Here is a 13,779-nt window from a genome sequence, read left to right as displayed (position 1 = left end):
CTTTCGCCCCGGTGGGCAGTGGCTCCCCACACCCGCCACTTGGTGCCGGCTCCAGTGCCCCCCGCCCCGCTTCAGGACCCCGCTCCGGGACCCCGCGGTACCGCGCACCTCCCGGTCCGCCCGCGCTCCGTGCGCCGCGGGAGCAGCAGCGGCGCCGCCGGGCACGGGGGGCGGTGCGGGGCGCGGTGCGGGCGGGGCACGGGGCCGGCGGCGGAGCCACCTTAACGGCAGCCCCGCCCCGGACCGCGGCGCTCATTGGCGCAGCCCCGATGGCTGAAATTCATCGCTGAAATGCAAAACTTGTTGCTGCTCCGCCAGCGCTGGGTGAGAGCGCGGCAGCGCGCGGGGAGCGCGGCGCAGCCCTCGCAGCGCCCGCCCGGCCCCGCGCCCCGGCCCCGCCGCCGCCGGAGCGCTGCGAGCCGCGGGAGCGCACGGCCGGCCGGCGATGCGGCGCGCAGCTCCCAGGCGCCGGAGCCTGTGAGCGGCGGCGCGCCGCCCCGTCGGCTCTCGGGCAGCAGCGAGCGGCGAGCGGCGGGGTGAGCGCGGGCGAGCGGCCGGTGCCGGCGGCGCGGCAGGATGTGAGCGGGGGCGGCCGAGTGGCGCGGAGCAGAGCAGCGGGGAGCGGCGGGCAGCGGGACGGCGGAGCGGCGCGGAGCAGCCATGCCCTGCTGAGGAGCCGCGCAGGATGTTCGGGCTGGAGCAGTTCGAGCCGCAGAACAGCGGCCGGAGCGGCGGGCAGGCGGAGCGGGGCTTCGGCCAGCCCGGACTGAGCATGAGCGCGCACTTCAAGGCGCCGGCCTTCCCCGGCGGCGGCCCGGCACCGGCGGACCCGGCCCTGGGAGCGCTGGGCGAGCCGCCCCTCCTGGGCATGAACATGAGCCTGGCCGGGGACGGCTACGGCTTCCCGGGCCGCGGCCCCGGCGAGCTGCACGGCGGCGGCATGCAGCCGCCCGTGCACGGCTTCTTCGGCGGACAGCAGCCGCACGGCGGCCCCGGCGGCGCCCCCCACCCACACCAGCACCCCCCGCACTTCGGCGGCGGCTTCGGGCCCGACCCCGGCGCCTCCTGCGTGCACGGCGGGCGCCTTTTGGGCTACAGCGGTGCACTGGGCGGGCAGACGGCGTTCGCCGACGGCTACGAGCACATGGCCGAGGGCCAGAGCGGCGAGGGCTTCGGGCAGCAGCGCCCCGGGACCTTGCCCGATTTCCAGCACCACGGCGCCGGCGCCGCCAGCCACGCCGTGCCGGCGCCCTGCCTGCCCCTCGACCAGTCCCCCAACCGCGCTGCCTCCTTCCACGGGCTGCCGGCGGCCGGCTCCTCCGAGCCCCACGGCCTGGAGCCGCGGCGGCTGCCGGCGCAGGGCGGCGTGGACTCGCTGGAATACAATTACCCTGGCGACGGCCCTGCCAGCCACTTCGAGCTGCCCGTCTTCTCCCCGTCGGAGCCGGAGGGGCAGCTGCCGCACTACGGCGGCGGGCGGCAGGTGCCGGCGGGCGGCAGCTTCGCGGGGGCGCCCGCCCTGCCCCGGGCGCCGGGCATGGCCGTGGCCAAGGCGCACCCGCCTCAGCAGCACGGTGTCTTCTTCGAGCGCTTCGGGGGGGCGCGGAAGATGTCGGCCAGTCTGGAGCCGGGGGCCAACGCCAGGCACCCGCTGATGCAGCAGCAGCAGCAGCCGCCACCACCACCGCAAGCACCGCAGCAGCCGCCGGGCTTGCTGGCCAGACAGAACTCCTGCCCGCCAGCCATCCCTAGGCAACAGCAAACAGAAGCCAACGCTCCCAACTCCAACCTGCAGGACAATGGGCCCATAATGCAGAACCAGCATGCACAGTTTGAATACCCTATTCACAGACTGGAGAACAGGAATATGCATCCCTACACCGACCCCGTGTTTAATATGCAGCACCCTCCTCCGCAACAGCCACCAAATCAAAGACTGCAGCACTTCGATGCCCCCTACGTGAGCGTCGCCAAGAGGCCGCGGTTTGACTTCCCCAACACTCCTGGCGTCGAGCGCTGTGCCTCCTGGGGCGGCGGCATGCACGGCCCGGCCATGGAGAGTCACCTTTCCCCGACGGCCTACCCTGGCCTGCCGGGCGAGTTCACCCCGCCGGCACCTGAGGCCTTTGGGGGCCCGTTGCCACACGGCGGCCCTGAGCACCCGGCACTGGCGCAGCGCCAGAACGCGGCCCTGGTGATGAAGCAGATGGCCTCGCGAAGCCAGCAGCGCCTGCGGCCGCCCAGTCTGCAGCAGCTGGGGCACCATGGTGAGGTGGGCGCACCCGGCAGCCTGCCCCCGCCAGCCTTCGAGCGGGAGGCTGGTGGCGGCCGCAGCTTCGATGCGCCGGCGCCGCACCTGGCCCCCGACAGCGCCTGGTTCGCAGGGCCACCGCCGCCCGGGGAGCTGCTGCCGAGGCGCTTGGCAGCGCCCGGGCTACCGGCCGAGGCAGCCCCCCATGAGCTAGGCCTGCAGCCGGGTGGCCCTGCCGTGCTCTTCCGGCCGGGTGCCAGCGGGCTGGGGCTGCAGGAGCCCTTGCGGATGGCAGGCGAGGGGCCAGCGCAGGCCCTGCCGTCGCCCGGCGTGCACCCGCCCTTCACACCCACAATGGGTGGCCTCTCGCAGCTGCAGTCACCAGGCAGCGGTGTGGCACTGCCCAGTGCCCCTGCCGAGCGCCGTGGCCCCGCCGACTTTGCCGCTCAGCCTGGCTTCCCCTTTGGGGCGACTGCGCGGCAGCCGGCGGCCCACGGGGCTGCACCTGCCCTCAGCGCCTCGCCAGGTGCCTACCCACCGCCCCCGCCCGAGTTTCCCCCGCCACCCCCACCGCGGCCCGCTGCCAGCAAGCTGGGTGCCCTTTCGCTGGGCTCCTTCAGCAAGGCAGCCAGCAAGGACAATGTCTTCGGGCAGAGCTGCCTGGCTGCCCTCTCCACTGCCTGCCAAAACATGATCGCGAGTCTGGGCGCTCCCAATCTCAACGTCACCTTCAACAAGAAGAGCCCGGCCGAGGCCAAGCGCAAGCTCAGCCAGGCCGAGCCTGACCCGCCACCTGCTGCCCCGGACTACTTCCCAGCGGGGCCGCCAGTAGGTGGGGGTGGCACGGGCAAGGCAGCGGGCGCTGCCCCGCTGCTGCCTGCGGAGAGCAGCCTCTCGCCCGGCTACGCGCTGGAGCCGGTGCCCGGTGGCGAGGGGAAGGCGGGTGGCGGGCGGGGTCGGGGTCGCCGGAAACGGGACAGTGGGCACGTCAGCCCCGGCACGTTTTTTGAGAAGTTCTCAGCTGCCGAGGGCGGGGGAGCCGGTGTCAGCCCAGGGCAGCCGGCAGTGCCGGTGGCGGCGGGGGCCCCGCCGGGGGCTGCGGGCGCTGAGCGCGGTGGAGGCACCCCTCATGACAAGCCCCTGACCTCCCCATCCTGGGGCAAGGGCAGCGAACTGTTGCTGGCGGAGCAGCCCGACCTGATGTCCTCCCTGGACAGCGGCATCCAGAGCGTGACCAAGTCAGACGGCAGCTCCCCGCACGTGGACTTTCCCGACGAGGTCAGCACCAGCTACGGCAACGAGGACGAGGTGTCCTCCAGCTCCGACAATGCCACCTCCAAGCCCACCCGTAGCCCGCTGCTGGGTGGCTCGCCCAAGCTGCCCCGTGGGGAGCACGCACTTCTCAACGGACAGAAGCCCCTGGCCCTTGGCCTTCTCAGTACATCTACCTCGACCCCCGACAGCTATGGGCTCAGCACCACGGCGGGCGCTCACCCTGGCACGCCAAGCATGGAGCAGGTGCGGACCCCCACGAGCACCTCGGCCCAGGATGAGATCCATCCCCTGGAGATCCTGCAGGCACAGATCCAGCTCCAGCGGCAGCAGTTCAGCATCTCGGAAGACCAGCCCTTGGGGTTGAAGAGCAAGAAGGGGGAGTGTGCGGGGCAGAATGGGGACAGTGACCTGGGCAGCTGCTGCTCGGAGGGTGTCAAGGGCACCATGAGCACCATCGACCTGGACTCCCTGATGGCAGAGCACAACTCCACCTGGTACCTGCCTGGAGAGAAGGCCCTGATGGAGGGGCAGGAGGAGGACAAGCCCATGGCGCCCTGGGAGAAGCCCAAGCCCCCGAACCCCAGCAAAGAAGGTATCAGATGTCCCACAGGGGGGCTGGCACAGGGGTAGGGGTGGCTGTGGGCTGCTCAGGGAAGGGGACATGGTGAGGCTGCAGCTCTGGTACTCTGGGCACACACGTCCTGGGCTGGAGCTGCAGGATGCTGGGATGCTGGGTGGATCTAATGGGGGGAGCAGTGTCAGGGACAAAGTGCCTGCTGCCTGACTGGTCCAGGTGACAACTGCCCCATGGCATCTCTGCTGCCAGCCCTGTCGCCATCATGCCTCCTAGAGAACAGGCAGGTGGGGGTGTTGAGCAGAGGGGCTCCCAGTGAGCCTCACCTGAGCTCCTGGGCCTGGGGTGCTGCAGAAGGGAACTGCAGCCTGAGGTTCTGAGGAGGGGGCTCCTGCAGGGTCCCACCAGGCATGGGGTGCTGAGGAGGGGGCTCCTACAGAACCTGGTGCCAGCTTAACCTTCCAGCCAGTTTCCCAAAACTGTGACTGAGGTTTTCCCTAACCACAAAAACAAGAATCTGCTGGTAGTTCTGCCCCTTCAGGTCCAGGTGCCCCCTGGTTGCAGTTGGAGCCCACAGCAGTGTGATACTGAACTGCACGGCTTGTAACAAATTATTTTGATTTAACTGAAAGGTAGTTTAAAATAAGGCTCTGGGTCTGTTAGTGTAAAACTTGCTTAGTTGACAGATGTTTAATTTTGACATTAGTTGTCATTTTTGATCCTTCCTTGTGTCCAGAGGGCATCATAATTCCCCAGGCTTAGGAAAAAATATTTTAACGGAAAACCCTCTATTATAAAAACTGTTTAAGATAAGGATGATTATAGACTCAATTGCTTTCTATTTTATCTTATCAAATCCCTATTTTGCAACCTGCCTAGCTGTATGTGTGATTGTTACAATAGGTGCACATGCTGTACCTGCTATCTGAGGGCAGGCGGGTGGGTTTTGGTGTGCTAGAAATACATGTGTGCAGTTTACACAATATAAACTCATTATTTGTGCCTAGAAAAGGTGTTATTTTGGTACTGCAGGGTAGTTTGAAATTGTTTTCATTATCTCTGGTAGTAGAAACTGACTTTTTGCAGCCCTCCACATTTAGTAATTTTGCTAAGAAAGTTGTTGGTGAAATGAGAAGGGAGCTGGTTAGGAAACTGGGCTGTTTGCTAACCTGGTTCTGGTTGGCTTTGCAGCTTTGGCTTTCTGAAGCGTGAATCCTAGCCCCCACGGTTTGTCTCTTTGTTCATGTTTAATGCCCAGCGCAGGAGACTCTCATTTCGAGCAGAGTGTTTAGCATGCACGGCAGACCCGAGGAAGCCCATCAGCATTCTCCATGCTTCACCCAGGCAAGGACATAAATTGGTTTGTTTGGGGCCCTTCTTTTCCATTTTTAAATGGAGTTGCACACAGCATCCTTCCTGGCCCCTTCTCTTTTATTGTTTCTTGTACACAACATCTAGATCTGACTGGATCAATAGCTAGTTAGCACAAATCACAGTTCCTGTTACTTCTGCCTTGGCAGGCTCAAGCACATCCATACGTTCTCTCACACCACACGCACCCCATTACATGTGCACTTTCACACACACACACACACAGATACACACATCTCACACCGTGCTGTGTTTAGAAATAGATTTTGAAATAATAATTTCTATAGGTCTTCACTTCCTGGATGGAAAAAAAGAAATCCTGAGCAGTGATTTAAAAGAAATCCTGAGCAGCTATTTAATTCTGAACAGCACATTTATTAAAAGTGTAATTTTGTTAAAAATGATCTATATTTTGTGTGTGTGTGTGTGTGTGTCATATGGAGCGATGCTTCTGCAGCGTCTTTTAACAGCACTCCTCCAGTCACTTTGATCGCAGCTATTCTTAGTAACAGCTAGTGAAAGAAGTAATTGCTTTCTGGTCGCGATAACCACAATGTTGGTGTTAAAACAGTTCATCACTTGGAAGGAAAACCATTTAATCAGTGTTCCTATATAAGGATATGTTTTAGTATTTCAGAGGCTTAACATAAAATAGCAAACCAGTTCCACAACAATGCAGAGGCGCTCGGGTTGGTTCATGCTTTAGTCACTTGAGGGATTTGAATGGGCTGGTTCCTCGGATGAGGAAATTTATACAGACTCACAGAGAATTTACTTTAACTGTTGTTAGAGATGATAAAGATACAATGGGTGAGACAAAACAGGCTGTTCACCTCGGTCAGTAGAAATAATTAAACTTAACATTGCCATACCCCTGAGTGTGTGAAACTGTGTTTAAGAAAAGGCTTCCTTTAGTCATGGGCTGAGATTTGAAACCTTCTCTGTGGGCTGGGATTTGCACTGTGGTGTTTGTTCCAGCAGAAACCCAGTGTCCGGGTGGATGCGCAGGCTCCAGACAGCGCTCCTCCGAATTCAGGCAGCTCCTCTGCGTTCCGTGCTGGAAGGTGGGCACCGTTTTGGGGCTGGGCAGTGTTAGTGAGAGCAGCATTAGACCCAGGGTTCTCCCCAGTGCAGGCTTGTTGGGGCTTCTGATTTACACCTGCTGTGAGAGCGGTTGGGGATTTATTCTCAATGTGGCACTGCTGGGATTGGCACTGGTGGCTCCTCAGGTGCGGGGAGCTGGAGGAGGGGGAGGTGGGTGTTGGGGGCAGCTTCCCCTCGGTGCCGTGCTGGGCACTTTGTCCACTGCCTGCCACTCTCCAGGACCAGAGGGTCCGACTTCAGTGCTCGCCATGAAGGAGAGAGCAGGCTCCCCAAAATACAGCAGGATCAGGAACTTCTCAAATACTCTGTTAGTGCGCAGGTTATGGGGGAAACAACTTGAGTTGTTTTAATGGCTGCTCAGATTCCTCGGAGCTCACGTTTATTCCAATAATGGCATTACAGTGATTTGCTGGTCTCTGGCAGTTGTGTGAGCTGTGGGTCTGGGGGTTGCTGGGAGCAGACCCCGGTGCTGTGAGGTGTGACACCTCCGGCGCTGGCCTGCCGCGAGCTCTGTGCGTGCGTTCGCGTTCCATTCCGGAATGTAGTATTAGTAATGCTGCCTGGACATGGCTCTGCCTTCAAATGTGTTTTCTGTAAGTTTTCTCTGATGCATAATTTCTTGTACCAACATGTTTTATGTGAAGTAGCTGGTAGGTTTTGGGTTTTTTCCCCCTGAAAATGCTTTCTAGAATTTCGTGTTTTCCTCTGCCTAACAGCTTGAGCTGGGAATGAGAGATAAATAACACTGAGTCTGGAGTGGTTGTCTTGACTTCCAACACCACAGCTCTAGCTGACAAAGAATAACCAGTTCAAATTTACTTAAAAATTTGGGGTCAGTTTAATGGGGTTTTGCTTTTCCTGGTTTGACTGAACCAGAACAATTTTCCCTTCAGTGAAATGTGTATTACTATTCTTTAGAAACCCACTAAATAATTGCTGGTGGGGTTTTGCTTTTTAGTTTTAATTGAAATTTTGAAAGTCCCATACTGCAAGTGTCAGGTGGAGACATCAGTATGTACCTAGAGCTGTGCAGGTGGAAAGGATGGGAGTGTGTTTTGCTGCTCTGTGGCTGTTGGGCTCGTCAGTCCGGGCTGACGGGCACGTGCCACGCGGCACCATTAGCCTTCATCTCTGAGTTTTTGTTCATATTTCATTGTTACACCGAACCTGTCACTGGAATGAGCCCACAGGCCAGCCCTCTTGCTGGAGCAGTGTGTAACATCTGTGAATTACTCGAAATACATTAACAAAGGTCAAATTTGGTCCAGATGCGGCCGGGAGCCTTTGTTTTCTTTCCCTTCCCAGTGCATTCTGCTGCCTGCTTTATTTTAAATACTGCTTAGTTCTTTTAGAGGCTTTACCAAGGGACTGTGTTTGTTTACCGGGACTGAGTTTGTCAGACCTCTGGTGAGGTTTTTCAGGCACTGAACCCTCACTGCAAGCGCTGTGCTGTGAGCGGCTGTGTTGGAGCGAGCGCTGTGGAAGCGAGTTCAGCAGCAAAGCTCAGTGCCTTTCCCAGCGAGGGGGCTGTGATTCCCGATGCTGCTTTGTCTCACTGGGCTGCTGAAACTTACACAATTTTAACAATTTAGTGAAAAAAGAAGCTATTGCCTTTGTCTTGAAGTTACACAATAAACTCCACATATATCAAATCTACATCTTTATTAAATCATCTGGATCAGCAATCAGAGTGACGAGGGAAGAACACTCCCGCTGCTTATCCTGGGAGAGAGTTTGGTGTGCATTAGATTTGGATTTAATATGATGCTTTAAACTTTTCTAACCTGTTAAAAAAAAATAATTGGAAGGATTGCCCCTGCTTGGCCTCATGTGATGATAGAAATTCTCCATTGTTTACCTTGACTGACTATAATTTTTAATACTTTTTACTAGAAAATGATTCTGTTTAGAAATATTTTCCTTTGTTTTATAAACATTATGTAGCAGTGTGCTTGTTGACCTTTATGGCATATATTAGAAAAAGCAAGGGACAGAATTTTCAGTAGTATTTCCTCTTGTTGTAATATACTAAAATATTTAGTGCAGGAAATATGTAAATTTATTGGCATTTCAGTAACAACTGTGGCCAGTGTTTGCCTTTGCATCCACCGTCTGTCTGGCTGGCTGTTAATTTCTGGTCTCTAGATTTACCTGTTTTCATTTCAGTGGATAATCTAACTGTGTCTGAATGAATGCAGATTACCTATATGGTTTGCATCCTGGTGCTTCCTTGCCCCAAAGTGTGTTATTTTCTGATGCCCACTCAATTGCAAGGCGAATTTTAATGGGGTTGTTTTGCACACACTTGGTGTGAGGATCTGCATGAGACCGACTTTGAGGGAAATGTTTCTTGAAATTGGTGTGTGAATGTGCTTCAGATCTTTATGTATGATGTAAAAGGAAATGAATTAGACTTAGTATTTATATATGAGCTTGGATGACAGCATAGATTTATTTTGATCTGTGATGTATTACACCAAGTCTCCTCTTACTTTTTATGGTACAATACCTGTTTTTTTACCAATCACCTAGTGGAATGCTCGACCATAGAACTGCAAATAATATTTTGATTAAAAGTATTACTAATTAGCAATGTCTATAGATATAATTTGTTGTTACTTGTGTAGAACAAAGAATAAGGCATCAAACAAAAGTCTAACCTGAAATGAAATAGGCTGCTTTTATTTGAACCAGCTGACTCCCAGCCTCGGTAGTATTCTATACCAGGGAAAGGTTTTGGTACAGTAAAATGTCTTTATGTGGCCATATAAAATTTTAGTACTAGACAAATTGCTGTACATTTTCAGTCAATGGTTTCTTGTGTATTTCTGTAAAATCTGAGTGTGAGGGGAGTCTCCTCAGAAAGTGCACAGCCAGTTCTAAAATGAATCTTCAGGTGGCCTAACGCGTATGCTTTGTTAACGCTAAATTTACCGAAATACCAGAAACCGTTTCATGCCGTAATTTCTCAAGCGCATTGAGAATACTGAAAGAGACCTGTCAAACTGGAGGCAGAGGCTCACTCCCTGTTTTATCCCTGGTACAGAATAGGTTGTCCCTGTGTGTGTTTCGGACTGGAGCGCGTTGGATGCAGGCAGCGCGGGCGGTGGGCGTCAGGCGCCCATAGAGCCACCTCGCGCCGCGGCTCCGGCCGGCATCGCCTCCCTGCCCAGCCGGTCCAGCTTTTCCATTGAAAAATCTACACCCCTGAAAAGAATCATCTTTGCACCTGTAAACACATGATTAAGGTTTGCTGGACAAGTTGTGTTGTTTATTTTTAAATATGAAATAGTTTTGTTTTTTGAGAGGCGTTTTTAAATGAGAGCCTCTGTTAGTGAGGGCTGTTCGGAACATGGCTGGCTGTGCACCAGATCTTGGGTAAGGGACGTGGGGAACCTTATGGAAATCAAATAGGTGAAGCTGTGGAATCACCCAGGAAATTCAAGGTCTGCCCTCACCTTTCTGGTCTTGGTTAGATTTCTGAGTTTTTAAAATGTGATTCCGAATTTTTGCTGTTCTGTAGATAGACCCAGTTTACACACAATGATTAGATGACTGGCTTATATAAAATTACTGTGATTCTATGTAGTTTGCTGCTTTTCCTTTGCCAGATGCTTTTGTGTTGGTGCAGTTAAAACATTCTGGGTTATTAGTGGCCTTTTAATACAAAGGATTTTGGGGTTTTTTTTACAAATTTAAATATATTTTATGGATTATGTGCCAATGTTCCAAAGTCAAATACCTTCTAAATTTAAAGCTGAGAATTGAACAGCTGGAGGTCTAATCCATTAATTTTTACAAGCTGACTTTCTTAATACTTCAAAGAGAACATTTTAGATGATACTGCTTTACTGTTCCCCTCTTGAGCACCCCTTCTTCTTCTCTCCCTGCCAGTGCCCTCATCTCTAAGGCTTCATGTTCCGCTCATCTCCTGGCAAATGACAAAAGCATCTGGATGGGGTGAATGCATTTTCCTTAGTTGATGTAAGAAGTTTTAAGACTCGTTGGTCTAGAAATGTGCCCTAGTGTTGCATTTGTTATCCACACTAATGCAAAAATACGTGGTCACCACTGTTCTGTGTTTCTTTCCTGTACTTGGGTTATTTTTTGTAGCAGCACGAGCATTGCTATGGGAGTGTTTTTGCTCCGTGTTTGTGCCCTTTTGAGATGCCTGACTCACATGTAGGGCACATCTCTCTCTGTAGGACTGGGTCTGATCCATTTGGAAGCAACACTTTCCCAAGTTTTGCCTTGCCCGCCACCGGTGCCTCTCCCTGGGATGCACACGTGCACATCCATCAGGGGCAGCTCCCGAGCAGGAGCTGAGTCCTGGCTGCAGCCTGAGGTGCTGCCCAGACCCTGCAGAGGGGCACTTTGTGTCTGTTTGTTTTCAATTCCAGCAAATCTGTTTGTGTCTGTTCAGTGTTTTAACGTAACACCACCAAGCATGCCGCTGGGCGGTCTACATTTTTTTATTAGCTTTTAACATTTGTCAGAAAAAAAGCTTTTTTTTGGTTTGGTAAGCAGAAATCTGGTTATGTTTAAGTGCTGCTTTGATAGATTTTTTTACATCGAAATAACTACAGTTTATTTGAGTTTAAACACGGACAACACGTGTGGGAGCTCGAAGGGCTCTGCTAGCTCTGACTGTGAGCGATGGGAGAGACGTGCCACAGTCCTGCTCCCGTGGCCACTTTGTGTGAACTTTGGGATATTTATCTTTTTTTTATCCCCCTCTGTGTTTGGAGCATTTAAAATACAAAATGAAGAACTTCGGTTTTTTTTCCTTTTAACCCTCCTACCTTCAGTTCTGACTGCTGGGCCTTTAGGACTTGATTCCATTGATCCCAGCAAAGCCTGTGATCGGTCAGTAGTTGGAAGACAGCAGGGTTTTTTGGTGGTAAAATATATGTTTTCAGAGTTAAGTCTGCATTTAATTAATTTTGTGAATTAGTATTCACAAAATACTCGAAAGCATTCTGTTGCTAATAGAAAGATCATCCTGAGGCTGGGGAAGCACAGTTAATTGAAAAAGCAGCCATTTGTAAAGTGAAGAAAATTTTAAAACATTTCATACCCTAATTAAGAATGTACTCCTGAGTTAAAATTGAGAATATTAATTTGCTGTGCGAAGCAAATGCATTACAAAGCCCTGGAAAGAGTCATATCCTTCCTTCCTCCTTAATCCTCTCCCAAAATGCAGTTTCAGAAGAAAGGCATGACTTTTTTCTTTTTTATAATATAGCCTGAAACCATTTTGCTAGAAAGATGTAAATTGATCTATTAACATAGGAAATGGAGGTTGGGCTGGGGTTATTATCTGGTCAGAATTTTAGGATCTCTTTCCTAGAAAAATCTTCCACTTTTTTTTTTTTTTTTTTTTTTTTCCTGGAGGGAGGGGTGGGTAGGTATAATATTCCTCCATAATGGCATTTAAAAGCCTTTTGGTCTCAGGTGAGAGCAGACAGAAGAGGCAGAGGATGCTGTGGCACAGCTGTGCATCATTGCAAGCAGTGCTGCTCCCTGGGGAATGGGGCTGCGCCTTCCCTCCCTGCACTGTTGGAGGTGAGGCTGCGACTGGGAACGGGCAGGGAGGGAATGCCTGCACAGCGTTCCTGCTCCTCCTGGATGGCTTGGGCAGGGAGGGAATGTCTGCAGAGCTTTCCTGCTCCTCCTGGATAGCTTGGGCAAGGAGGGAATGTCTGCAGAGCTTTCCTGCTCCTCCTGGATGGCTCAGGCAGGGAGGGAATGTCTGCACAGTGTTCCTGCTCCTCCTGGATGGCTCAGGCAGGGAGGGAATGTCTGCAGAGCTTTCCTGCTCCTCCTGGATGGCTCAGGCAGGGAGGGAATGTCTGCAGAGCTTTCCTGCTCCTGGCTGGATGGCTCGGGCAGTCCAGGCATCGCCGTCGTACTGACCGACATTGGGGTCTACGTGTGATTTAGAGCGCAGCAGAGTCCATATTCAGGTCCCACTTTAGGATTATTTTTTTATTTAAGATCATATTTATTGCACCATAAATTGCCACGGTGCTTTAGAAACCTGGGAGATGCTCCCACTGCTAAAGATTTACTGTCCAAATGAGATAAAAGTGGCGTTGTTGGGCTGGGCAGCTGCCGGTTCAGTGCTGGAACATGGGCAGTGCCGCCAGGGCTGGGGCAGAGGGTGCACAGTGGAACTGGAGGGCACTTGGGTACCCAGGAAAGGCTGGCACACTGGTGCTGGATGCTGCTGGGTTGGGAAGTGTGTGTGAGCAGGGAATGAAGGGCTGAGAGCATCTCATCCCACCTGGTGATCTCATTTCTGAGTGGATTCCTTGTTTGGTGAGGATGGCGCGGCTGTACTGCCCTCTCCGGGGCAGCATTTCTCCTCTCGTGGAAAAAATAAATCCAAATTCCAGTTATGGTACTACTGATCTGTATGTGAGTGAATTTCTAAGTAGGTTTGTCAGTCTTAGCAACAGGAGAAGAGATCTAAATGTTGGAGAAGTAGTTTGGTGCAAGGTTTTCACCTCTTTTAGGTGCCTGGGGTTGGAAGCATCACCAAAGGAGGGCTTCTCCTCCCTGCTCCCCTGGGTGATGGGAGAGGAGCACCCAGACCTCAGGTCTGAGCTGCCTGGTAGATCACAACCACCTGGTGTGATTTATTCCTGGAGTGGTACTGAGCTGATAATTAGAAAAAAGATGTCTCTTAGACCTGCCATGCAGCCCAGAAACTGTTTGCATCTAATAATACTGATATTTTTGATCTGACTCAATTGTTTTAATTTTTATTGGTACTAAATATTAGGCTGAAAAATGTTTTTTGCCTAGTCTGAAAAGTAACCCAAAATTTCAGACCAAATACAGTTTTAAAAGAAGATGATAATAAATGGGCCTATTGATTGTATTCTACAAAAGAAAAAAAGGAGTTCCCCAGTAATTGTAATAAAAGCTACCACAATCTATGAGACAATAATTCTGAAACCCTTTAAAAATAGTATTATTATTCAATGTGCAAAGCAGCTGGTATTTTATGATAGAACAGATTTTATTGTTGCTGGATATAGGGTCAAACGCAGCACATTTTTGATTTAAACAAACGAAAAACACAAATGCTTTTTTGAAGATAAAATCGGTAAGATTTATTTCTTTTTTTCCTGGATGCTATAGCTCCCTTCTCTACCTCTAAATATAGGCACATACTTTTCTTTTTGTGTTGGGAGGA

At 52.7% G+C, this 13,779-nt stretch overlaps 1 protein-coding gene across 1 annotated transcript in view; it reads left to right on the top strand.

The window, feature by feature from the left end:
• The first annotated feature begins 248 nt into the window (after nucleotides 1-248).
• MN1 (MN1 proto-oncogene, transcriptional regulator) overlaps nucleotides 249-13,779 on the top strand; it is a 34,675-nt gene continuing 21,144 nt past the window's right edge. The window contains exon 1 of the mRNA XM_005488945.4: nucleotides 249-4,118. Coding sequence (XP_005489002.2) covers nucleotides 686-4,118 — 3,433 coding nt within the window. The 5' untranslated portion in view covers nucleotides 249-685. The remainder of the gene's footprint in view (nucleotides 4,119-13,779) is intronic.

This window comes from Zonotrichia albicollis, chromosome 18 (genome assembly GCF_047830755.1).
Source record: "Zonotrichia albicollis isolate bZonAlb1 chromosome 18, bZonAlb1.hap1, whole genome shotgun sequence".
NCBI classification, from domain to species: domain Eukaryota; kingdom Metazoa; phylum Chordata; class Aves; order Passeriformes; family Passerellidae; genus Zonotrichia; species Zonotrichia albicollis.
Note: the sequence above shows the minus strand (reverse complement) of the source record. Positions and strands in the feature narration are given on the sequence as shown.